Source organism: Perca flavescens, chromosome 8 (genome assembly GCF_004354835.1).
Source record: "Perca flavescens isolate YP-PL-M2 chromosome 8, PFLA_1.0, whole genome shotgun sequence".
Taxonomy (NCBI): domain Eukaryota; kingdom Metazoa; phylum Chordata; class Actinopteri; order Perciformes; family Percidae; genus Perca; species Perca flavescens.
In genome coordinates this window covers 7960760-7988581 of record NC_041338.1, presented here as the reverse complement: position 1 = coordinate 7988581, position 27822 = coordinate 7960760, and the positions used below count along the sequence as shown (strand labels likewise).

Sequence of the window (27822 nt, the reverse complement as noted above, 5' to 3'; positions counted from 1 at the left end):
AGCTAAATAAAAAGAAAGTGTGGTTACTGGCCAGTGTGTTTACGAGCAGCAGCAACTAGTTGGTTGATTCAAAATTTCTAACTAGCTAGTAAGTTAGCCACTAGCTAATATGAGATAGCGGGCTAAATTTTGGTAGTAGTTGTTGAGCCTGCAAAGAGAAGCTGGAGACATGTGATTGGCTGAAAGGGGTGGGCACTTGTGACAGGAGACTTTTGAACAGAAAAGCATGCAAAATTAGATTTTTCAGATTTATTGGCTCAATTAAACATTTTACTCTATTCATTCATGATATTTCATAATGTCCTATTTATTCACTTACTATCAAACACTTTGGGACTCCATACAAAGTGGCTGACAGTGAGGAGTCGTAGCTGTAATGTCATGTGGTTGGTGGCTATTGGTGGTAATTCGTAGTTTTTACCACTGATCTGACTCTAAAACAGGAGCGATGTTGTTAAATCTCATGGTGGCCAGCAGCGAACCTAAACAATAAAAAAATATCCTTCTTTTCCATTTTTTAGTTAGTTATTGTACATATTGGGAGGCACTCTGGGACAAAGTTGTGGATTTGGGCTCAATAAATGAACCTGGTTTTGTCCTCCTGTCCAACAGGACATACTGTAATCAAGTCAAGTTTATGGGTGTTAGAAAAATGGAGGGGTCTGAGTGGGGAAAAAAAACACACACAACTGGTTTTAACAACCTTTGAGATGTTTGGAATTAAACGCCCAGAATGAAAGAAACTGTGAGACCGTGACTTAATTATCACATGATTATCACCCGAGACTTAAAAACCTTCTTGTTAGGCAAATCATTTTACCTCTTTATTCAAAATTCCAATTGTGACAGCACATGCACAGAGCAGGTCAGGCAAAAAAAATGAAATCCCCAGGGGTGACTTGACTTTTCACCAGCCATACACTGTGCTCGTTAGTCTGCCTTTGATAGTGATTTCCTTTTTGCTGGCATCAAGGCAAACCATGATAATAGTGTTAGGTTGGGATTTGAGAGCAGGTGTTGTAGCTGCAGCTGGTACTGAGTTCTGCCCCCCACTAATTGGTCGGTGCTGTGGTTGTTACAGTAAAATTAAGACTCCAACACCTCAATATTCCAATTTATTCCCTTGTCACCACCCTCTCCGCCTAGTTACTGGCAGTTCTGCCACTACAGAGGCCCTTCAATTATGTTTTAATACACAGGTGATGCTTTTTTTTTTCAGGATGTGTCTAACCTGTGCAAAGTATTTTGTTCTTAAGGGAATTCCAATACTGTGACACACAGCACTCAATCATCTGTCATTTCCAACCTGATGGAATAATTTAGGGACCCACTTTTGTCCATATTCTATTTTACATCAGTGGCAGTGTTAACTACTGTATGGCATTGGCCTTGACCAGAGCTAATGATCTGCTCCACACAATCAACGGTGTTTTTCATGCTGAGCACTCGTTTGCTGAATGTATTTCAGTAATGAATGCACTTTGTAGTATTTTAGAAGGACAAAGGGCTAAGAGTCTGTCTGTCTTCTGTATCGTATCAAAGATGATGTTTAATATACCTCAGGTTTTGTTAAGTTGACCTACAGCTGTGGGGGGTTACCGTGGTAGCCAGATGTGGGTATTGTGGTCTGTGATATGGTGAACAACAACAATGTGAGTAAAATACTGAACAGAAGGAATCAAAATCCACCCATTAAAACAGAAGAAAAAATAAAAAGGGGATTCACAATTGGTTTTGTCCAGGATGAGCACAACAAAAAAAAAGAACTATAAAATGGCTAGATAAACAGAATAATAATTAATTATCTTTAAATAGTGTCACACATTTCTTTATTTGATAATACTAAATTAAAAAGGAAGCTTTCTTCTCTCCCGCTCTCCTCTGTTCCGCTGTCTGTGCCGCTGGCTCAGTCTGACGGACAGCCAAACACACCAATCACGCGCATGCTCTTTCCCCCGTTGCCACGACAACTACCTGCTGGACATGCCTTCTTCTCTCAGTGCTACTTAACATTAACCTGTGGAGAGACGGGTAATCATCTAAGCAAGGTAATGAATGAATGTAGCACAATTAAAACTATACGTGTACAGCACTGATTTGGTGTTTTGGTATTATTATTTAGTTTGGGAGTAATTGCCCTTTCTTTTAATTCATATACTGTTTGACCAGTGTATATGCTATTCAAATGATTTTTCATTTCATGCATGTAATTCACAATGATGTGTTCCACTGTAGGGAAATAACGGACGGAGACTTAGGTGGTTCATGCTGCGTACACCCTGCAGCCAAACAGTATTTTCACTAATATTCCATATGCTTTGAAACATGCCAAATGTCACATGTGGCTTAGTAAACAGGAAATTATGATATTTTTCAACCTGGTTCTCATTTTCATAATTGTGGCCATTTTTCCTATGGGTTATGTTAACTTTGCACTTGCCACTGTTGTAGAGATTCGTGAAATGTGAACCTGAAAAAACAATGTATATCAGAGAAAGCACCACAAGCATCCTAAAGCATTCGGAAAAAAAAAAACTACATTTTGCAGAAATCTTTTCAAATGCTTGTCTCAAAGTCCGACTGAAGAAAAACACAGAACTGTCTGGATTAAATATTTTAGCTAACTTCAAAAGGGATCCACTTTGGGGCAAACCAAGCTATGAATGCACACCGGTTTGTTAACATGTGTGGTTCGCTGTGAACAAATGCCCAAACCAACATCATTGGCAGAGGTAACTGTCTCCCCTGTCCCCAGTAAGATGCCTCCCTGAACATTTTCAGTGGAGATGGCCTCATCTGACTCCTAGCCTCAGCCTACTCACAAAAAAAGGCCAAAATACATGCCCTCTGCAAAAAATGGCTTGTTCCATTTCCGTGGCTCAGATATGAAAAAAAGGCAATGCAGTTAAAAAAGCAAAATTTCCCCCCTCCCTGCAGTGTTTCAGGGCCAGGCAGCGGCAAACTGAAGCAGTGAGGAGTTAGAAACAATAATTTTTTTTAACACTACTTATAATATAGCCAAAGAACAGCTACCTTTTACTAAGTTTTAGTCCCAAATCATCCTAACTTTTTCAGTATATTTTTTATACAATTGAAGTTATTGCAATTTCATGTTTGTGCTGTAATTTAAATAAAGAATAGACATGTATCTGCACCTTTATTACCATTTACAATCATTTAGGTGATGTGTTAAGAAACGACCAATGTGTATAGTGACACAAGTTAACACTTAAAACGTATGTAATGTAAAATGTTTTGGGTGCACCTAAATTATGTGCTGGTGCACCAGTGCAACCAATGTAAAAGGTTAGTCTGGAGCCCTGATGCAGTTAGCTACAATTGCTAATCCAGGGAGCTAACTTCTGAGTTTACTTTCAGTTGGACAGTTGAGTGTTTGAAATGATTTGTGTAAAATGAGGTCTAACTGGAAAGTCCTAAAAAGTATGTGCCATGATTGCCATGAAATATGTTGTTTTAAAAAAGGTGTCCACCTTGCTGAATCATGCAAAGTTAGCATGACCCATAGTCAGAACGGCCATAACTTTGAATCAGATCTAGGCTGAAATACAATGGAATTAATGAGCACTAATTTAGAGCTGTGATTAACTGTCAAATAAAAGATTTGAGTTTGAAACAAGAATTGTCCGGCCTTGGTATTCATGTCTTACAGCTGGAACACACCGCATGGGTAAGTGTCGCGTAGCGTAGATACTGTCCGTCTGTCGTTCTCTCTCTCTCTCTCTCTCTCTCTCTCTCTCTCTCTCTCTCTCTCTCTCTCTCTCTCTCTCTCTCTCTCTCTCTCTCTCTCTCTCTCTCTCTCTCTCTCTCTCTCTCTCTCTCTCTCTCTCTCTCTCTCTCTCTCTCTCTCTCTCTCTCTCTGTGCCTGATCCCGTGTCTCGCTGTGAGAAGTCAAGACAGCCAAAATCACCAGAAACCTGGTTGTTTTATTTTGAAATGTGTTTTATTTTGGTAAAATATCTGGCTGCACTGTGGTCTTCTTGTATGGATTACCTTCCCGGCATGACACCTACGCTCGCGTTTCGGGCAAGAAATAGAGGAGACGCAGAAACGATCGCTGCAGCGCGCAGACAGATTTGATAACATGGGCGGCAAAATAAAAATAGCTGCTATACTTATACGCTTATGCGTGCGGTGTGTTCCAGCTGTTATACTACTTAAACTTACTCACCTGGACCTGGGCTAGTGCAAAAAGTTGTCTACTCTGGCGAAGGAGCAGGAACCAGACCGGACTCGGGCCATGAGCTGAACACACTCGGTGGCCTGGCCGAGCGCTAACATCAGTGGAGGCTGCTTAGGCAGATTTTGGGACTCTGGGGCAGAAAAAAAAACACAAGAAGCCAGGGGTGGAACACATGAGTCACAATGGATCCAATTGTGTGTGCTGGGTATGAAAGACTCAAATATCTATGTTTTCTTTTTGCCACATTATATTGTCATGATGTTACAGTAAAAAAAAATATATTGCAGTAATAGTTTGAATACATATGTACCAGTGTAACACAAGTATGTGTCTGTGTTTGCTCTTTACCCAGTATGGCGCTGTTGAGTGCGGAGCAAAGGGATTCTCTCTGTGTAGGGTCTAACTGCTGGCCCACGGGGCAGTTCCACGGGTCCGAGTACGCTAGCAGGCTGAATGCATCCTACGCAGACAAACAAAAAAATATGAATACATTCTGCAGCTTCCTAGGTTGGGCTTATAATGTGTCATTTGGCACTAAGTCTACTTTTCCTACATGTATCCATACATTTCTGAGGGCAAATGGTCGATGAATGACAAGATTGTCCTCAGTGCTTCCTAAATAAATGTCATTTCAATACAGTACACATAATATATATATATATATATATATATATATATATATATATATATATATATATATATATATATATATATATATATATATATATATATATATATACAGTATATATTTTCGCATTGGAAAAAAATAAAACGAATAGCTTCATATTTCTGTGAGAATAGGTAGGCCTACTGTTAATTTGGGTGCATATCAATGTAATTATAAAAATAATGTATGAAGTTACTGTGAATTAACACTCCTCAGTCTGTCTTTGCCAGACCTTCCTCCACAGCGCTGCGGAGGAGGGTCTGGCGAGTCCACACAGCATTCCGGGATGAAAGAAAAACGTGCTCTGGTTTATTGGCATTTCTTTAAACCAATCACAATCGTCTTGGGCGGTGCTAAGCGCCAGACGGAGCCGCTGCAAAATAGCCTCGGGAAGGAACTTGTTTTGTTAGAACGTGTATGTTCAAAAGTAGTTTTAGTCGTGCGAGAGAAAACTCAGATTGGACAGATAGTCTAGCTAGCTTTGATCTGAACTATTCATATCACATTTTGTTTGGCCTTGCTGTCTGTCATTTTCTACTTACACATACACACATCAGTCCACATATCTTCATTTTATCTAAATTATTCAAATTCATTTTATGCCTTCGATGTTTATGTAGCCAACCTTATGCTTTTTCATTTTAATTTTATTTTATTCGGTGCTTACTGGTGTTCAATTTGTTGTTTTTTGTTAAGGACACTTGAAATTGTACATTATCTATATAATTCCTCTCTTCATTGGGTGAGACTCCGTCTATAAGCCCCTAGGGGTTTTCTTAATCTCACCTGCGCAATCTATGTATATAATAATTTATTTTTTATTATTCAACTTCTTTGTGTCATTGTTATCTTGATTTTATTGTGCAAAATTAAAATTCCGACACAAAGAAAGCGGAAGGTAACGGACATCGGCGAAAAGACATGCATCTGGCAGAATTTCCTGCGGCAACGGAGCAATCCAGGATGTGGAACGTCTTGGACATAGACTAACATTATGATGACACAAACTACAGTATAACTTCAGTCTCACCCAGGCAACTCGGAACCCATCCTGAGATGATTACAGGGGAGTTATTAGTGTTTACTTGTTGCTAAATACAAGTTATTGAGACATTATCGAACTTACAAGACTATTTACGTCAGTTGACGAGAAAAGACAGAAAGACTGCCGTTCAATTCTGGACTCTGGACGTCTGTTGCTCGTAGTGTTGAACTCTTTGAGTATTAAAGGGATACTTTGCGGATAGAGAGAGAGAGTTGTAGAGTGGAGATGAGAAGAATGGCTTTGTGACCAGCGTGGAGAAATACGCGGCTGGTATAAACAGCCAGTTGCACGATCGCGTACGAATCTGCGCTTTGCGATGCTTCGCTGGCGGTGTGTTCCCGGTTTAACACTCAATTTAGCAGTTGTTGACAGAATTTAGCCTCTTTCAGCTCTGTGTTTTAGTTCTCTCACTGTGCACAGACCGTATGTTTGAATCCCACATGTGTCATCTAACATATCAAACCTAAACTGGATGCTTTTGGCCCAGCACATGGCAGAGGACTGTTGTTATTGAAAGGCCGGTGAGCATAGTCATACGTCACAGATATTCTTCTAACTTTATTCAAGTGGCCAAAAGCATGACTCCAATGGCGTGATAATGTTGCTCTGTGTCTGCTGGGTGTCTAAGTGGGTAACAACTTAATTAACTCAAAGTACCGTATGCCAGGGCTTCGTTTCTGTCTCTCGGTTTGTAATCTTTCTGACCCCTAGTGGTTAAACATTACGTAATGCAACAGAAGAAGAAAACCAGAAAAAAAAGCATGTCATTCAAAGCTAATTTCTAAGGCCAATTTTGTTGTGATGGAGGTTTTGCTATAATGCAATTACTACAAAATTCTTATATTAGAAAAAGGTCTGTGCTTAACAAACAGACAAGCCCCGTTGGCAGAAGCTTTATCATTCCCATGCAGTTTATAGTGTTTTTCCACAGACTCTATCTATTGTTCTTAGAGCGGCTGCTTATGAATCAGAGGACATAGAGTACAGAGCAATTTCGGCTTTCTCCGGTGCGCCACAGAACACAGAAGAAATCTCTTCAGACCAGTTTTGGCATCACTATAAAATCGGTTATGGCACAGCTTTTTGTTGAAACAAAAAAGTGTGTGCACCTGCAGATGTGCGCGTGTACCTGTAACATCTTCTTGTGTGTGGCATTTTTGCCATACTCGCGGCCCAGCTGTTCATTTAGCGCCTGCAGCTCCCGTCCAAAATGGATCATCCTCTCTGTGGCTGCCTGGTTGCCCCCACAGAGCTGTCTACCATTACTACAGCCCTCATCTGCTGGCAACAAACACACAGTTAATGGTAGACAGATAGAAACATCTTGCTGGAAGTTAAATGTAAAATATAGGGAAATATTAGGAAAGGGAAAAGCGAGCTATACAAAAAAAGCACAAAAAAATGAATCATAAAGGAAAGAAAAGGTGAAACAAAAGCAAGAAATGCTTATATGCTACTAACCGGAGCATGCAGAGTTTAGAGTGTGTGTGTGTGTGTGTGTGTGTGTGTGTGTACCTGCGACCCCATTGCCAATGCTGTTGTCGTCTGGCTGAAGGATCTCTTCGTGTTTGTATGTGCCATTCATGATCCGCGCTGAGGAGCCCTCAACAACCCCATTGGTATAGTGCTCTGCTTCAATCTCCATCTCACTGTCACTAAACACACACACACACACACACACACACACACACACACACACACACACACACACACACACACACACACACACACACACACACACACACACACACACACACACACACACACACACACGTTAAACTCAACTCAAAGGATGAAAAAATAATATGAACATGTTAATATTTTATGCTGAAGGAGACTGGAAAAGAAACAGAACTGTCCTTCCAAGTTGCTACCCTGTTGCTTCCTGTCATGAAGAGGTTGTTACATGTACACCATAAAATACCCTTCCGCCATCTAGTGTTTCTTCTTTTTGTTGTTTAACAGCAAATGAGTGGGGAAAAAAAAGTTGTTGTTATGAGTTATTGTTATTTCATTTTAAAAAGGACTATATGTAACTTTTAAATGTTTCTGTAATTTTCCATCTGATGATTATAGATGACCTGCAACAGCATACGAGACTAACAGTGAAAAGAACGCTATATTTTTTAGTTTTTATTAACGCCTCTGCCCGGGTCTGATTTTCCCCGCGAAGGAAGACGACGCTAAAGAACACATTCTGATGGGTCACAGATTTCAGTGCAACACCGGAAAAGCCTGTGTTAGTGGGTATGCAGGTAAAAGGTAGCAGGAGATTTCTTTATATAGGCCTAATTGTATTTTACTTTTATTTTTGAAGTTATCTGCTAAATCTGGGGCAGGACCATCACAGAAAAAAAGGAAATAACTGAAGAACAACTAAAAGGACGAAAACCCAAATCACACTCAGTCAGGCTTTCAACAGACGGAGACAATTACGGGGATTGTAAATGACTCAAAACCGACCCCGAATTGGCCCTCAGGTATGTTATATGTCTATTTCATTCATGAAATAACTTTAGATTGCGCGATGTGGTTCTAGGCTACGTCAGTAGCAGACATTAAATTACGCCCCCCTTCTATTTAGCGCGGACTTTTATTCCCTTCAGTCCGTCTTTGTGTTGGCCTACTATTTTATTTTCCCTTGTCCCCCTGTACCTGTGTAATGTGTCCTTGGGTTTCGTGAAATGCGCTATATAAAATCGAAAGATATTATGTTGTTGGTTGCTACAACAAACTCGTAATGCTTTGGCTTGTGACAGTGACAGTGATAAAACGTTACCCGGTTTAGCTCACAATACATCCAAAGTAGGCTGAGTTACCGTATGCAACACTTAAAATGCAACGTATTATCTTATTGTAAACGAATAATTTTCTGTTCAAGCAACGCTAACTTGGTAATACATCACCGTAAAGAACAGACCTTTTACGACAGCAAGTGTAGTAAAAAAAAACTACTGCTTTTGTCCAAAGCGGGGCGCTAGAATCAACACAAACTTTTCAAAAAGTTACATATTGCCACTTTAAATAAATCATTTAAATGTAACCATATGGCCTTAGCAATAAACCAGCCCTTTTTTTGATAAAAGGACACATCTGTTGTTTTTGCACGGATTACCTGGTTTCCTGGGTGCTATTGGCGCTGTGTGGCTGGCTCTTCGTGGAGTCGGAGGAGTTGGACTCGGAGTAGTTGACGGAGGAAGGGGAGGAGGAGGTGGAAGAGGAGGCAGAGGAGGACACGCTGGGGTATTTGATGCTGCTGCTGCCTGTGCCACTGTGGCTCTTTGACTTGTTGGGGGGAGTCACTCCGTTACTGCAGGTTGGGCTGTCTGCTTCTGTGCGGAGGGGTGACAGTAAAACACAGACACATATCTCATTTCCTACAGTGACGGGGAAAATCACATTTCCATCTTTGTCAGGTTGTTGCTAGATAGACGTTTAGAGGAGATGAGCATGAAAAGTTCAAGATGGGGTCTGACTTTAAATGCCTTGGAATCATTCTTCGTTTAAAAAGCATGTTAAAAAAGGTGGCCAGTACCATCCAATTCAACCTTGCGAACTTTAGGCATATAAGACCTTATCTAACAACAACAGAGGCAGCCAACCTTCTACATATGATCTTCTCCCACATACAGTAACATACTGTTTTAATAGCTAGTCACAAGTAAGACTGACAACTAAACTGAAACCAATTGAGGTTCTTTACAAACAGACCCTAAAAAAAACCCTGACCGAAAGGGCAATTGCTTCCACCAAAGCCACAAATTACAAAAGTACAATTTATCTAATATTGATAGTTTTTAACATTTTGCAGATGCTTGCCTCATGTTTAAAGTTTTACATGGGCTTGCATCACCCACACTGAGTCAGTTCATAATGCAGAAGGATAGCAGCAGCAGGGCAACAAGGGCAACCACCCTCGGGGGGACAGTGTTGTACAATACAGGCACAACAAGTTTGGGCAAACAGTCTTCTTAGTCAGAGCCAACCACTACAAATTATACACAGAAGGCAAAGAGAACTAAATAAAAGCACACAACCCAACCACCCCTACCCCACCCTGTCTTAGTTGGAATCATATGCATGCATACATACAGCAAAATATAACAGAACTTAGTCTGGTAAGACCTGCAAGTGTGCGAAATATGATAGAAAAGGCTGCCATACGTTAAAGAAAAAGTTTGTCACAGTCTCCTCTCATTGTGTACTTCATTTTGTCAAGCTTTGAGAAAAACAAAACATCTTTAAGCCACTGTGAAACTCAAGAACTCAAGTTCATTGTTTTTACATATAACTGCTACATTTGTAATGTACTTTATTGTATTGTATTGTATCATACAGTGTTGTACTGTAGTAATGTAGTAACATGGATGACCCTGACCACCCTCTCCATTCCACACTGGTCCAACAGTGGAGCACCTTCTCTTAGAGCTTTGATGTTGCACGGGAAATGTGATGATGTGGGGCTATTTTAATTCCAAAGGCCAAGGGAACTTTATCAGGATGCATAGTATCCTGGATTCATGAAATAACTGGTCTTTAAAAATAGAAATCTGCCTGCCTCTATGGGAATTTAACATAGGGGTGTGTATACAGTACTCATGCCCCCTGTATTTTAAGGGAGAACATTTATTTATTTACGATACATTACTCATTCACAAAGAAGAAGAAGTGTCCTTAAAGGTGGGATTTTTCCTATTTTTTTTTAATTAAGGCATTAAGATCCATTTACAAAAGATGATTTTTGTATTCCTCTTTTAGTCAACTTTAGCATGGGTTCATAAACTTATGAGCTAAGTGTATTTTTTTTAGCAGGTATTGTATCTTCTTTTTTTTCTTATTTATTGTTTCTAGTATATTTCTTGTAGTTTCTGTATGTGTGTGAGTGAGTATGTCCTTGTAAATTGCTGCTGTAACACAGTAATTTCCCAGTTTGGGATCATCCATCCATCCATCCATCCATCCATCCATCCATCCATCCATCCATCCATCCATCCATCCATCCATCCATCCATCCATCCATCCATCCATCCATCCATCCATCCATCCATCCATCCATCCATCCATCCATCCATCCATCCATCCATCCATCCATCCATCCATCCATCCATCCATCATATTAGGCCATTTGTAATAGCCTGCCCAGGGACAGCAGATGAAAATGAGCTCATTAGCTAACTCTAAATAAATAATTAATAAAGTGTACCTCCGGTGTGCAGGTGTGTGTTGCTGGCTCCGTGGCGGGGGCTGAGGCTGGGTGAGCCAGGGTAACTGTCCTGGGACTTGGGGGAGCGAATAGTCAAGCAGCGAACCTCGCTGTCTGTACCGTTCACCATCTCCACGAACTGACGACACCTATAAAGCAACTTACTGGTGTTACTGGCAAACTACGCTTTTAAGCAAAAGGAACCACTGGTTTCTCGTCAAAGCAAATGTAACATCCACAGCAGCATTAGTGACGGTAAACAATCATTGCTGGACACAAACATACACATACGCGCGCACGAACACACACACACACACACACACACACACACACACACACACACACACACACACACACACACACACACACACACACACACACACACACACACACACACACACACACACACACACACACACACACACACACACACACACACACACACACACACACACACACACACACAAGCTTATTTTGTCCTGCATTCGATCTTAATCTTTAAAACAATCTGACTTACTTCAACATGAATAGTAGGTTGGGATTGTGTTCTAACAGGCCGGGATAAAGATGCTGAGTAGCATCTATGGCTTCGCCCACCCGTCCCGCAAGCACCAGCTTCTGTATTCCTATTAGACAAAAGAAAAAGAAACAGGGTGCTATTGCTATCTGATTCTGGATGTTGTTTGTTTCCAAATGATGGGATACTTAAAAACATTTAGTCCATATTAGGGATGCACCGATCCGACTTTTTCAGTCCCGATACAGATACAGATACCGATGCCTGGGCTTTGTATATCTGTCGATACCCAATACCGTTGTTGAATTAATAATACACTGTACACCTTCCACCTTAAACTGTACCTCCCTTCGACCATGTGGAAGAGACTAAAGGAACCAGACTATCCTAACTAAACATTACTTTCCTAACTAAGACAAAATAACAGACGTAATGTATTGAATTCTTATTTATTGGTACACTCAACTCTTCCAGCATGCAACACACGTGGGGAAAAAAACTAACAAAACTGGATCAGCTCGTGGATCGGTTAATTTTTACGATCCCAGATCCAGCTATTTTGTCAATATCGGGACCGATATCCGATCTTAATATCGGATCGGTGCACCCCTAGTCCATATGTAATATCCGATATCAATAGCGGAAATGTATTATTCGATGATAAGAAAAGTTTGCTTGTAAAACCTAGTGAGTACAGGAAGTATTCCAGGGTTTCCCCCCAGAAAAGTTGTTTAGCCTGGTGGCAAGTGTCTTTTTTTCTTTTCTTCTGATGGCAGCATTAATGTAGAGCCCAATAGTTTCTGTGATAGTAGGAATCATGGATGGAATCGCAACAATGACAATTTAAAAAAAGCTATAAGACAGACTCCAAAGAACCCTACATAAAGATTTGAAAATATGACTACGTCTAAGTTTCCAACCGTTTTAAAAACATCTGAAAGCTATAGTGTGTAGTTTCTGCATGAGGAATTCTAACGAAAACTAAACTGTCGCCGTGTTCACATGATACAGCCCCCCCCCCCACGCAGTTGCGAGTAGCTAAGGAGGACACATGAATTATCATCACTCGAGCTTCTGCGCAGGAAAGTCACCGGACGACACAATCTTCTGAACATAGTTATACTGAGAAATACAGAGAGAGTTGTGTGGAGCTGATGGTCTTAATTAGCTTTGTAGCAACTCATTTGGCAATGGCTTGAATGTAACGGACCTTCATTAATATCAAAAAATTATGCACTAAAGCTTTAAAATACATTAAAAAACATTATTTCCAGTGGCTTAGACCTGGTGGAGGGGGGGTTAAGACTTACTTAACTTAGTAAAGATTACACCTTACATAGTTAGGAGAAAAACAGCAACAACACCAAGCCCAGAACATTCTTTGGTGCGGTTAAATGACTTAACACTGTATGTTATATTTGCAACAAGTCAAATGAAAATGTGAAATAATGTGTGCGTGGTTGCTCTGTTCACTCACTCTGTCTATTCTTTATAGATGTCTGCTCCTCTTGTATTATGGTCTCTGTGGCTCTGGCGAAGGCTGTTGCGGTGGCACAGTACCCATGATGCACTAAGTAGCTGGACACCATACTGGAGACAAAACATGAAACAAGACTAAGTTTAAAACCTAGCATATGGCTGGACCACGGTCCATAGTTTACGGTCAACGTGCTTAATCGTGGCCAAATTGTTAAAAGGGATAGTCAGCGGTAGGGCTGGGAAAAAAATCTATTTGATTAAAAAATCAAGTTGGTAGGTCAAATCGATTCATATTTTCAAAAAAAAAAAAATATTGATTTTTTAGATTTTTTTCAGTTCAAATACAGTATAAATAATTTGGATGTTTAACAATCTTTGTTGCACACTGCACAGTGACTTTTCAGTTAGAGAAAGGGTTTGCCTGTGCAATTTTGTTTATTTTGATGCACTTTAATTAAATACAATAAATATATATTTTTAAAATATATTTACAGTTCGCAGTTATTCTGTTTTAAATGGAAGGGGGTAAAAATCGAATCGAAAATCGAATTTTTTATAAAAACATCGCAGATTTTTTAAGGGAAAAAAATCGCCCAGCTCTAGTCAGTGGTGGTGTCCATATCGTGACTATAGATATTAAATGTTCATCTGTAGTGGTCCCAGTAATATGGGTTTGTTGTTTACTGAAGTAGCACATCACATGACATGGTAAAGTTACGTTTGAGACAAATCATTGAGAACTGCTTTTCAATGTAATTATGCTATTTTCAACAAGTTATTGTTCTGGATTACTCATCCAAAGTGTTGATGTGTAATGAATGTTACTTTGTTTAACAGACCAGACATAGGTTTCAGCCCATGGCAATTATGAACTTATTGTGGGTCTTGATGAGCTGCAGAACTTATTCACAGCCAAACTGAACTTCACTCTGTGCTCTTTTCGGTGCACGGATATATTTTCGCTGGAAACTGAAAGTGAAAACTTAAGTTCCACTTGCATCGTTTAATTGCGCAACTTTCAGATGGTTCTGTTTTTAGAGAAGATTTGTCCTTTCTTCATAACGTGTGTAGGCTTTTTTGTTATTTCAGTAGTTTATCTTTTACCGCACACCAGCGCCCATGTTAAGCAATTGTGCTGGAGCCGATCAGGAGCGACTGCTTCGGCATCTGGTCTATTTTTTTCTGCGAGCCACGAGCGAATCTTGCATGAAAACCCACGGATATCTATATCTATTATTAACAATATAAAAGACATATTATAGATGATATAAATGATGGGATTCTGATAAATGATTAAATATGCATCCCCTGCTTATCAACCTGCCCCTCTCCCTGCTGTTCTCCTGGAGTTTAAATTTGACATGATGAAATATCCACACACACACACACACACACACACACACACACACACACACACACACACACACACACACACACACACACACACACACACACACACACACACACACACACACACACACACACACACACACACACACACACACACACACACACACACAGACAGAGTGACAGAGTGACAGAGTGACAGAGGGACATAGTAACAGTGACAGAGGGACAGAGAGACAGAGAGACAGAAGGACAGAGAGACAGAAGGACAGAGGGACATAGTGACAGAGTGATATGGGGACAGACTGACAGAGAGTGACAGAGGGACAGAGGTACTAGGGCTGGTCGCTGCAGTCCAGCCAAAATTAAAGTTACATTTCTAAAAGGATAGGTATGCTGATATTCTATATTAATGCACAATAAGTTTAGTGATGTCTTCTTACTGTTCTTCTTACGTTGTTTGACAACAATGGAGCTCTATGGCACAAAGGAATAAGATATATCTGGCTTTGGACATACAGTGTAAATAGTGTAATGTTTTTGAAATCTTTTGTGTAAAAGGTACCCTTGTCTGATGCAACATGGTCAGCTTTTGCTGCTTATTATTTAAATTGTTTTGTTTGTACCTGCAATATACTGCCTGACCCGGGTACTGTGCAGTGCAGAGAGGCAGCAATTAGCTAGGCCATGGAAGCAGATTATTCTATACAGACCATAAAATGCTGTGATAGACCAATCAGAATAGAGTATTCAGTGTAAGAAATTACTGTAGCTTCACTCAATACGGTGTGTTCTCATAGTGACAGATCTCACTCCACGCTCTAGTCCATCTTATAACAGAGTGGGGGCGACATTGAAATGGCCATTGTGAGACCTGAGTGTGTGTGTGTGTGTGTGTGTGTGTGTGTTCATGGAGATGTGGGTACTGAATCTTACTTCTGCAGGACAGACTGCCACTCCCCCAGCCTCTCTCCTATGGGGAAGCGAGCGATCATGCCATGGATCTTGGCCCGCCATTCGCTCATGTAATCCTCGATGTCAAAGACAAACGGCTGCTGGCCAAAGTTAGCGTCTACGATCTCACCCGGAGTTTGAAGCCCCACTGTGGGGTACAGGTTGGGCTGGAAGATATTAAAGAAGAAGAAAAAAAGAAAATCTGTCAGTTTGTGCATTGTTTTAAACATTTCTTTCAAAATACTCAAAAGGCATAAACATTTGTAGTTGTGAATGAGACCAATTAAGTATCAAGTTGCACAATATTGGGACAGCTATAAGCTGCGTGATAGTTATTAGTTTTTGGTGGCAGCAAGCCTTTTTGTCTACCTACAGCTTACCAAACTGGGACACTGAACAGCGCAGTCGGTCCACTGTTGCCTTTTAAATTAAATATATTTTAGAAAAACATCCTGGTTTGTAAAATATACTGGAAATGAAAATAACTTCATGCCAAAGCCTCAAAAGTTCTTAAAAAGCATTGATTATGAAAAGCCTCAGGTCACGGCTTGTTACGTTCCTGTAATGGAACGCTGTTATTGGTTAAACAGGCTGGCTAACAACGAAGGCTGTCTTTACTAGGCTATCATTATATTATATAGTATATGCAAAAACCACCAACAGGGTATGAAATTAACACCAACACCCGGGTGAATGCCTTTTAGCTTTGACAGTGGTTGGTTACTCCATCTGCTCTTGCAGCAATTGTGGTCAGCAACTAACTGGGATTTTCAGTTCCTGTTCTATTCTCAAAAGGTATTTGGCCGGTAAAACAGTTTTTTGGGGGGTTTTTTTCTCCACGGGAACGTTCCAGTTTCTGCGGCCACTGGACAAAAAAAGGTTAGTTTCCAACCCAACTGCCAACATAAGCTGCAATTAGTTATGGACCTGCACGGTCAAGATCTAGCTATATATTATTATACAGTGTGTCAGTCACTACAGTTACAGGAATAGTATGCTAATCATACTATATAATACTGAGTATTTCCCTGAAACATTTTCTCTGAAAACAAACAAGGACAAATTATCAAATGTTCATTGCTGCCAAGCTGCTACAGAATCAAAACGGAGGCAGTGATGGAGATAACTGAAATCAGGTATGTCAATGAAAGTGCAGCAATAAAAACATTTAACAGGAAAAGAGTTTAGATAATATATTATGAAAATGATTATGTGATGCACAAATAATGACACTTACAGGGAGGTCTGTGAAGGCTACACCTAAGGGATAAAAGGACAAATAGTTAAAATTAAGTATACATGATGATTTCAAGCGATAAATTAAGCAAAGAGGCATGAAAAACAAACTATCCATTAGTATGTGATACAATTACAGGGCTGGGTACCGAATTCAATAGGCCTACTTTTTAGGCACTGACCAAATAGCCTCTATAGTATCGAGTGTCGTAAAATGCCTCGTCATTCAATACCAAATTTCAATACCGAAGGAGTAAATCTCATCGGCGTCAGAGAGCCAATAAGCATGCAGTATGCTTCTACCAAGATCTAATAATACTGATGATTGGCTGTCTAATGTTACACGTCGTAGAGACACGCAGGAAAAACTACACACAGAGACAGGGCTCACATAGTAGGAGCTAAAAAAAATAAAAAAAATCTGCCTTAATGTGTAATGTAATTTATTTTTGTTAAAGCTTTTGTGCGTATTTTGTTGATATTAATGAACGTCCGTTACATTCAAGCCATTGCCAAATCAGTTGCTATAAAGCTAATTCAGACTATCAGCTCCACACAACTCTCTCTGTGTTTCTCAGCATGGCTGTGTTTGGAAATTTGTGTTGTCCTGTGGCTTTCGCGCACAGAAACTCGAGTAAAGATAATTACCTCTTCTGAAGAGTTCATCATGTTTTTTTAAATCCTCCGTGTCCTCCTTGACTACATACAAACTGTGTGGAGGAGGGGTGGGTGGGAAGTGCGATCACAGAAGACTTGTGTCATGTGGATGCCCCGACAGAATTGTCGTCATTACTTAGAATTCAAAGACAGCTTTAAAATAGATTTTTATAAAATTGGTATCGTAAAAAAAGTATAGTTTAGGAACCGGTATCAAAGTCAGGGTACTGGTATCGGTACCGGACATTTTTGAACGAAACCCCGCCCTACACAATGAAAGTCAATTCCCCTAAATATACAATACACAACATGTTCGCCAACCTAAACTGATGCCATTTTTGGTGTAAAAGCAAGTGTTGTTGATGAGGTTAACGCAACATCCGATCACGTCCCCCGTGGTGAACGTTGGGCCGTATGGTTGGCCGGTCCCGGAGGAGCAGAATGAGTGGCCGTCATCTCCATGGTAACCGTATGAGTGCTTGTCCCATCCTAAAATAGGACAGAGACGAGGATTAGTTTTATGATTTTATACTTGACCCATTTTGAAAAATGACTAACACTGGAAAAGGTTGATCAGTATGCATGTTGTTTTACAGCAGTTTTAGTCTGCTAGTTCCTATTCAGTCTAACACTGCACACATCGTGCCGCTCAGCATAAACAGTTTGTGAATCCACAGGAGCATCTGAGGTGAAGTGACTTGCTCGAAGCCACTCTTAACGGTAGTTGCTGCTGAAGGAGGGTAGACAGTTACTCATTGACTTCTGCTGCTCAGATTTTCCCATCTGACTAACACTGCCTGCAGGGCGACACACACACACACACACACACACACACAATGTGCAGTGCTGTGTATGACCAGCAGGAGGATCTTGTCTATGTAAAGAAACTGGTGAGTCACTGCCAACAGGAACAGCAGCTCAGGAGGCTGAACAGAGAATACAGAGGAAGGGAGAAGAGGATGTCATGTCTTGCTCATTAAACTCCCTAATTTCTTGTTCCTGCTCATACTGATGCGTGTGTTATTTATTCAACCAGACTGTTAGCTTACTGCAGCTGTAGAGTAAAAAAAAACTCCATTATTTAGTATTCCGCTCAGTATACGTATTTGGTAACACTTTATTTTATTTTTTTTAGTAAGTAATTTCCCTATAATTTCCAAGGAGGTTTTCTGGAGATAGATGTAATTTAGTACAAAAGAAAAAAAGACAGTGTTCAATAGTTCTCTCTTTACAGCAAATGATTTGACTTGTCCTTGTAGGAAAAGCACAGGTCTAACTAATAACATTAACAATGGCCCTGAGACAGAATGATCAATAGCAGGACTCTGAAGCAGCTAAATGGAATTCAGCTAGCATTCATTTATTTTTTTACACCTGTAAGACACCTGAGACACAATTTTGTCTGTGAAAAAATGCCTATTGTTTGAATTCCAGTTAGTTAACACCAGGTGCTAGTGTAACCTAAAAGCAGTGGTTCACAAAGCTTTTTGGCTTCTAGGCTAATCCCATACTAAAAGGAACCAGAATGTGTCTGTGACCCCCCCCCCCTCATCAAAGGTTATGGCCTCAGTGTGGACATGAGAGTAGGTTTTCTTTCAGGTATTGTTTCATTTGACAGATTTTTTTACATGCCTAAAGAGGTTGAAGTATTTCACAAGGAGAAAATGCTCAAAGTCACAAAAAAAAAAGTAAATTAAATCGGTCCGTCCAAGAAATATCTTTAACGAATAAGATACATGTTCACTAGTGAGCCTTAGAGGTGCTGGTAGTCAGATTTTTTACTTTTTACTTAAAAGCGGCTAGCTGTCTCTAGCTTTATATTTATCATACAGGCATGCGAGTGGTATGTATTCTCATCCAACTCTCAGCAAGAAAGCAATTACTACGATACAATTAAGCATACAATTCAACATGTATATGGAGAATAAAGGTTCCAATTATACATGAATAATGCAGAAATATTGACTTGGTTACCAATAATTACATTACATTACATAGTTCATTCTAGGAAACTAGAAAGGATTAGGACATTACAGACCCATAAAATAAAGTGTTGCTACATATTTCAAGTATAAGATATAGGTTTCCTTAAAATGTCACAATAGGAAACTTCAAACCCACTACAGCATTACATAAAAAATTTGCATGACCCTTCAGTTTTTGAAACTAAGGTTGTGGTTTCCAAGGCTCTCATAACTATGTTCTCCGTGCTACTAACTACAATATGAACATGCAGAATAGCCAACGCGTAGTCTGACCTCAAATAGCCTTTATGGCACGCACGTGTGTGTGTGTGTGTGTGTGTCTTTCACACCACTCTCTTAAAACGGCTGGTAAGCAATCTCTACAGGGTCAGTATTCCTGACACCGATTCCTGTATGCCCCCCAAAGCTAAAATACAATCTCAGAAATGGCATTTTAGAGCAGAGCAGAAATGACTTTGTCTTTCTTTGACTGTAATCTAACAGAGAAAACAAGATACATCTGTCACTTGTCACACTGGTCCAGTGAATCTAAACCTGCTGTCTAATGTCTGGTAAAACATACAGACTGGGTCTAGAAAGATCATATCATTGCGATTTCAGTACAGCAAGGAGTTGACAACAGGGCAGGACTCCCCTACAGCGAGAGGAAATAACTACATGTGTTATTAGTTATTTGGATGACAGGCTTGTCATGCCTTAAGTTTTACACTAGTCAAGTTTTGCTGGGATTCCTCTTCCTGAACTGACCGAGCTGAAAGGGACCGGAACCCGACAGCGTTCAGCTTCAGCTCACTGCTGCTCCGCCAGTGTCTCTCTTCAATCACAGCTTGTCTGTCCTTGCCAAAAAGCAAAGCGGGGTTAGTAAAAGTAGGTCGTGTGTGAGCCGAGATATTAGATGCGTACTTGTATGAGTGTATCCGTGAGCCTGTATAAGCCAAATGTGTGAATTTGTTTTTGTGTCTATGTTATGTGCATTGGTGTGTATCTTTTCACTTGAGCGCATACTGTGTCGTCTCTTCATGCATTCTTTTGTGCATATCCGTATATACTTCTGTGTGTGTGTGTGTGTGTGTGTGTGTGTGTGTGTGTGTGTGTGTGTGTGTGTGTAAGGTATTAGATTAATCTGCTGACAGGGATATTGCCTCTAAAGCCAGGCTCACTGCTCCAACATGCTAATGAAATGGGCAGGCCTCCACAGCAGGATCAGACACAGAGGTCAGCAGTGAAGAACGTTTTACTATTAAGGGACACACACACACATACTGTATATACACAGGGTGCGATTTGTGAAAAAAGCAGTTCATGCACAACAAAACAAAACATGCAAGAATTAAATCCCCCTTTCAATACCATGGATATAGTGCAACTCGGCCAGGCATGCCAAAACACTTATTTATGAACTTCAATATTCAATGGAAAGTGACTCAACATGAAATAGCACACCGTGGTGTCAACATAAAACACAGCGCTTTTAAGCCGGAGAGCGGAGTTCACTCCGCGGTTAAAACAAAAGACTTTCACCCAAGAGAGGCTTGTTCGTTTCTCGGGAGTGTTTTTTCTTTTTCCTAACTTTAAGGAGTCGTTTTGACACTCACTTTTTCTGGCTTCCCTCAACTACCATGGCCCCTGAAAGGACCGTCATCTGGCAGTGCCTGTACCTGGCTCACAGTCACCTATTGGCGTCTAAACAATTGCCGCTGGTAGCCGGCGTCCCGGAGCTCTGTAGCGGCTAAATACAATCAGCAACTGCCGCTCGGATTTTATCGTTCTGTCACACTATAGACTGTTCGTGTTACAGCACTTTACGTAGTTTGAATAACTTCTATTTTAGGTATGGTCTATTGGTGAAGTTTGAGGGGGGGTACAAATAATGCATCAACACATACAGAGCATGCAGATGGACATAAAAGTGCACAAACACACACAGGCGAGTGGGCACGGATGCAAACAAGTACACATTTAGAGACGCAATCAGTCAGTCCAGGACACACAGATAAATCCACAGAGTTCAGGACAAACACACACACAAACACTGGCACACAAACACAATGAGTCAGTTAGAGTTAAGGCAATCAACAGTAATCTGTCTACCACGGCTACAGACCATCTGTAGTGGAAACCTAGCAACCATAAATATTTATATAATATAATATGTGTGAGCAGGTTTGGAAAAATCACTCATCCACACAACGTTGTGTGACATTTGACACGTGAATCAAGAAGAAAGGAGAATGAATGATCTTTGTGTGTGTGTGTGTGTGTTTCTAGAGTCTGCTGAACTGGCTGCCCTGGTGTCCACAGCATTCCACAAACCTCGGCCACCGGACAGATCTTGACTAGTCAATAAGCAGGTCAAATGGCTCCAGCCAGAATGTGGTTGGTCAGAGCAGAGGAGTGGTCTGATTGGTTGGGAGAGGCAAGGGGCTTTACTCAGGCTCTAGGCTGCTATATGGCTACTAGACTTCCTCCCTTGTCATCAGAGATCGCTGAACCATTCACAGATGTCATTGTATGTGTAGGGGGGGTGTTGTTGCTGAGTGTATAGGGACATGGTGGACAGGGGGTTGCACGTGAAAGAGATTGAAAAAAAGAAGAAAAAAAAAAGACATATTCACAGTGAAAAAATACTTTTTCCAAATCCATTTTCAACTCACAACAATGTAAATGACACAATCATGTGACAGTCTGCATTGCCATTTTATTGGCAAATAACTTACAGTCAGTGCCTAGCACAAAATAAATGTGTAAGTAGACAAAGGCTTGGATGATCGTTGGCAGTCTTGTTTTCTTTAAAATCTTTATAGTAGCACCTTTGTTCAATTCAATTTTATTTATAGTGTCAAATCACAACAGGAGTTATCTCGGGAAACTTTACAGATAGTCACCCCAAGAGCAAGCATTTGGGGGTGACAGTGGCGAGGAAAAACTACCTTTTATCAGGCAGAAACTTCTGATTGGGACACAGTTCCCTAGACCCTGGCAGTGGACTCCGCGATCATGGTCTGGGTTATCTCAATTTGGCGTTCAACCAAGCCGTGTAATAAATCCATATAGTTTGGTGTTGGCTAAGGCTCAGGCACAAAATTATTTTTTTTAATGGAAAATACTGTTTGAGCAGTCTACCATTACAAAGTGAGAAGCAGTGCTTATTTAAGTCAGATTAGACTAAGGTCAGACTGCAAGCCCAAGTCAACATCATCTGTCACTGATCCATACCACTGTTGAGTGACATGTCCTGACATGTTCTTTCTGCAGCTGTCAGACTGTTCGGACTCAATCCACATGCCACATCATATTACTCTAAAAATGACACACGTCCTCCTCTCCTCCCACTTTCATCTCCAAATCTCATAAATGTTGCTTCTTTCACTCGTTTCCTCACTTATCCTTTCATCTATATTTACCTCGACACGTGGATAAATATTTTCCATCCACACTCCCCCAAGTGCTACTAATCAACCCTTCTAATTGTTGATTATTGTTGATCTATTTAGTTATGTAAATTTTAAAAGTAAACCAACCATACAGCACTGTCGATGCTTGATTGTAATCTGAACCAATGGGGTCCGAGGGGCTCAGAAGTTGGGCCAATAAGTAATTACAAACATTCAGGGTCAAGGTTTTGGCCAGCCACTCCAGAGCTTGCCAGACTTTCCTACGTATAACCAAAACTAAACAAAGCAATGGTTCAATCAGACAGTTAAATGTTTGTGATTCTGGCGTTGGCCCAGCGAGCCAATGTTATAGACAATGGCGTCATTATGTACTCGCCATACACTCTGTTCATGTTGAGAAACCTTGGGAATCCTTATTTGGCCCCATGTCGTTGATTGCTCCAAACACAGTCTCCGTCCTGTTGTTCTACCATGCTTTTTATTCATTCATTCGGACATCCACCCGCCCATTGTAACCTGTATCGTTATTATCCTTATCCTTGTATCCATTGTATCCTTATTTTCAGCATCGACCTATCCTAACAAATCTGTCCATCATCCAACTCCATACTGTTTATGTCATGGTGACAACATTCACACCTTACTCACCAGGTAATCTGTTCATGTTGACTCCCTGGGCAGACAGGCCGATGCCCATGTACCTGCACACAACAAGAGAAGAAGAATTCAAACTGTAGTAGATTTTACCCATTATAGCATGCAACCACATTTCACCATATCTGTAATCACCCCAGAGTAGCAATGTTTAGGCGTTTTCTCAGGTTAACGTTGAAAAAAATATTCAGATCATACTTTGATGAGTGTGAGCCTCCAATGGAACTTAAAAAGTGACAGCGAGCGAAGCTTAGGGGTAAGCAGTGACATAATTTGTACGTAACACAAGGATAAGCACTTGGCCTGTATCCTTTTCATGTATGCAAACTTACGAAAGCACAGCAAAAAAATTGAACGAGTCATCAACATTGTCAGGTGTATGGGTGTGGCATAGTCTCAGCACACTTTGCGAATATTGATATCATCCCAGCAATAAATTATTTCTTGTCTAGGCCGAATAAATGGCCTTATTCACAAGTTTCCTGATTTTTCCTCAATTACTTCTAGGATGTAAAAGGGAGGAAAAAGACACTGGTGTCACATCAATCAACTGGAAGTAATAATTGAACTAAGGGTGGGACAAGAAGTCATTGTCACTTCAGCAACTGTTCATCTAGGGACGATTTCATTATTCTGTCTGGCATAATAAAGCAAGACAAGGAGTTTTCTATGGAGGGTCTAAAGGTATATAACTAAATACATACATACATACATAGATGTATAATTAAATGTCTAAAATTGTATATATTTATACTTTTATAGTTTGCGTAACTTGCTGCACGATAAAAATAAATCTGTCAACTTCAGTCATCAAAGATCAGGGGGCGGGTTAAAGCTTCTGTTTGGTTAATGAACGTATTACAAACCCAGCAGACTCATCTAGTCAATCGAGTTCTATTGGAACAGCGATGAGTTTGGTTTGCACTGTAATGCTACCATCCAGCAAATAGAGATTCAGGGGAAGACATACAATTCAAAATATGTATACTATGTTCTTTTTTTTAATGATTATTATTAATTGGGAATATTGTTATTATACAACAAGCAGATCAGACCAGGTAACATTTAGAACGTGCTCAAATTAGCATGATAGCACACACAGAGCCATTTGAGCACACCACAGGCTCATCACTAAAAATATTACTCTTCCATTTCCATGTCAACATAACGGAGTTGAATCGAAAAACTGGTTTTGAAACATTTGTATTCATGAAAATAAATCAGGAACAACATTGGAACACAAAAACTAACATATTTATAAAGTTATTCTTCGGATTAAACAATATATTTGTTACAACACTCTGGAGTTAACTGGAAATGTTTGGATCCCATCAGCTGTGTCGCTGACAGGGCACTATGTTAAAAATAGCTGCTACATGTGTAGTTTGCGGACATACAGGAGCTAAATCGGTCAATGGAAAAAAATATTTTTTAATGCAGAAACATTAGTTGCAACACGATTGAGCTAGCAAAGCAGTTTTGTGTTTATGTGTGCTTTAGTTATTTAGTTTGGGAAATTCCACGATCTCTACAAAGCTAACGTTAGCTTAAGTTGATTGGCTGACTAAGCAGGAACCGGAAATTGTCTCTGGTGCTTGAAGTTCATGGACATATTTAGTAGCTAAATCTATCCACGGAAAAATTACAGCAGATATCTTTTATTAGTTATAACGAGATTAAGAGGTTAATTGTGCGGTATTTATTCTATTTGGGAAATCACACGATCTCCACTCAGAATGTGAGGAGTTGCTATGGAAACATGTGACAGCTGCTTGTGTGTTTGTACTCTGTACTGTATAAGAAATACATTAAATGGGGTCTGGCATTAAAAGTGAAATAATACATACTGTGTAAAAATAAGTGTCAGCCCAAAATATACTAGTATGTGCCACACTTGCAACCAGTTTCAGGTACGGGATATGGGCATAGACTGTATATAAGAATGGACCAACAGATCCTGTTGCTCTGGACGGAGACCAGTGAAGGATATTAGTGTTTACTAAGCGAGACCTATCTCCACAGAACACAAAAAAGTGGTCTGTCCCGTAAATGAAACGCCGTCGATATAGACTACCAAAGTGATGAAATTACTCAAATGAGTGCAGCACCCAGAGATATTCTAAAAAGGATAGGAGGCACTGGGACATTCATTGGAGATTTGTGAGTCATCAACCTGGCTTTCACTTAAAGACAATGTCCTAACAACAGCAACTGCAAGATTTTTGTCTCACCCACTTACAGGAAGTAGTTTTTTTTTTTTTTTTCCATAGGCTCTTTATTCATTGCAATTCTACTGATGTAATTTACATGCCAATCTGTCCCTGTGGCAAGACCAATGTTAGTCAGAATAAAGACATCTCAAAGTAATATATAAAAAAATGGTATGCCATGGCTACATTTAAACATTAAATTGAAGCCAAAAATATTCCAATATATTTTATTGGGCTGCAAAGTATAATAAGAAATGGCAGGTAACTTAAAATTTACAGCCAGAAGTATAATGAAAACTAACTACTTGTGGGCAACTAGGATTCAGTAACTTTACTGTTATAAAAGGGACATTCATCTTAAATCACTAATGGCACTAATAAGCACTAATTGTCAAGCTTGTTGATAATGTCAGTAAACCACTGATAAGCGAAGCACCTTGAAGCTTAGAAGTGGTTTTATCCTGTTCTTGAAAACTATTAAATGCACAACAGTTACAGTATAATTATATTTCCTTGGACAAAAAGTGAGGAGATTTCACATTTAGTTAGACTTTTCTCCACACTTTTGAGGGACTGAAGCCTGAGAACGGAGGCCATAGTATTGACATTGTGTTTTTTGAGTTCAGTAGTCAATATCATATTTGGGTTTACTTTGCTTTAATTTTATACCCAAGTTCCTAACTTGGAAATAGACATTGAGTGATTGTTTTGTAGTGGCATGTCATTGCATTACTCATGCAGTATTTTCTGACATACCACTTCTATCTGCACTGTAATGTTAATGAAACAAAAAGACATGAAGAAAGAAATGTCCACTTTTTTTGTGAAGTGCATCATATGGTATATGTCATTATTTCATGTTGCAACTCAAATATGAATTCAAGATGTTGTTAAGTCCTAGCCTGGTTGACAACCAGACCCTTCTCAGTTGTAACTGAAAGTGGGTCTGGGCAAGGTTCATTCGCAGCTCATTTCCAAAGGGGCGTCACCAACGGACGCCAGTCAAATGCCTCTGGGCGCATTGGATAGTCCTTCAACCAATCAGACCAACGATCCGGGTGACGTAGCAGCGACAGTGGCGTCAACGGGTTGCTGCTCGCCGTCACTGCGCTATCGTCATCATGTAAAGCCCGCCTCAACGGTTGTGACTGGTGTAAAGCCCGCCTCAACGGTTGTGATTGGTGCCTCGATTTGGAAAAATTGGAAATGGGCTTGAATGGGCTCATGGCCAGACTGACTTGCAGAGCAAATCTCAAATTTGTCAGAAGTTTGTCAGGGTTTTCCCTGGCTAGTTTAAGTCCTGTTTCTAATCCAGTGAACCAGAAAATCACTCCATACGATCACACTGCTGCCATCTGGGGTTTCGAATCAAGCAGCTAATGACGCTTTTCCATTACATGGTACCTGCTCGACTCGCCTTTACTAGCCTTTTTTGGTTTTCCATTACGAAAAAAAGTACCCGGTACCTGCCAACAGGTACTTTTTTTAGTGCCACCTCAGTCGAGGTTCCAAGCGAGCTGAGGTGATACCAAAAGGTGACGTGAAAGCGACAGACCCACCATTTTTAAATATAGCCAGCTGTGGGGTTTTTTGCCGCCTCCAGCTTCATTTGAAACAAAATTTGTCTTCTGGCTGTGTCAACAACAACACACCTTCGACGTTGTGTGTGTGTCACGTTAGGTCACGGCAGTTTACTGCGGCGCCGCTATGATAAACAGCCACGCTGAGGCGGTACTAAAATCTGCAATGGAAAACGGACACACAGTGCGTCAAGAGAGAAATGAGGCGAGTCAAGCAGATACCATGTAATGGAAAAACGCCATAAGTTGATTCGGAAGGCTTTCCTATTTCCAACGTAGTAGTTACACATAGATACACTCTTCACGTCTTTTACACCACTGTTCTGTTCGCTCAGAGCTGCTCAACTGGAACTGGGGAGTGTAACTAAACAGTATATTATGCAACCTGAGACCTTTATTGGGGAGGATGGAGGAGAGTTTCCGATGCAGAGGACAGGTCAAAAAGGTTTGAGCTTTGAAAGCCAGGAATCTAGGCATCTGGCAAAGTAATTGAGAGAAAAGAGTTGCTGGTACTAATCAACAACCACAACAACCCCAGCAGATGCTTTAGCTAAGGGCCAGTAATGTGGCTTACTATAAAATTCTGATGGAAATCAGTTATTCATTTAGTTACTTCAGGGAAAAGTGCATGATGTCACCTATTTTGGCTGCTATCTTGGAGCAAACTGGATTGGTGTAATCATGGGGGAGAC

General features: G+C 40.3%; 1 protein-coding gene across 1 annotated transcript in view; it reads right to left on the bottom strand.

Moving 5' to 3' along the window:
* Positions 1–796: 796 nt before the first annotated feature.
* The window catches only part of ranbp10 (RAN binding protein 10), a 49545-nt gene continuing 22519 nt past the window's right edge, over positions 797–27822 (bottom strand). The window contains exons 3-15 of the mRNA XM_028584687.1: positions 23335–23387; positions 17628–17795; positions 16651–16673; positions 15396–15580; positions 13111–13223; positions 11634–11742; positions 11117–11265; positions 9029–9245; positions 7429–7568; positions 7043–7191; positions 4550–4661; positions 4190–4331; positions 797–2017 (exon numbers count right to left, since the gene is read on the bottom strand). Coding sequence (XP_028440488.1) covers positions 4201–4331; positions 4550–4661; positions 7043–7191; positions 7429–7568; positions 9029–9245; positions 11117–11265; positions 11634–11742; positions 13111–13223; positions 15396–15580; positions 16651–16673; positions 17628–17795; positions 23335–23387 — 1549 coding nt within the window. The 3' untranslated portion in view covers positions 797–2017; positions 4190–4200. The remainder of the gene's footprint in view (positions 2018–4189; positions 4332–4549; positions 4662–7042; positions 7192–7428; positions 7569–9028; positions 9246–11116; positions 11266–11633; positions 11743–13110; positions 13224–15395; positions 15581–16650; positions 16674–17627; positions 17796–23334; positions 23388–27822) is intronic.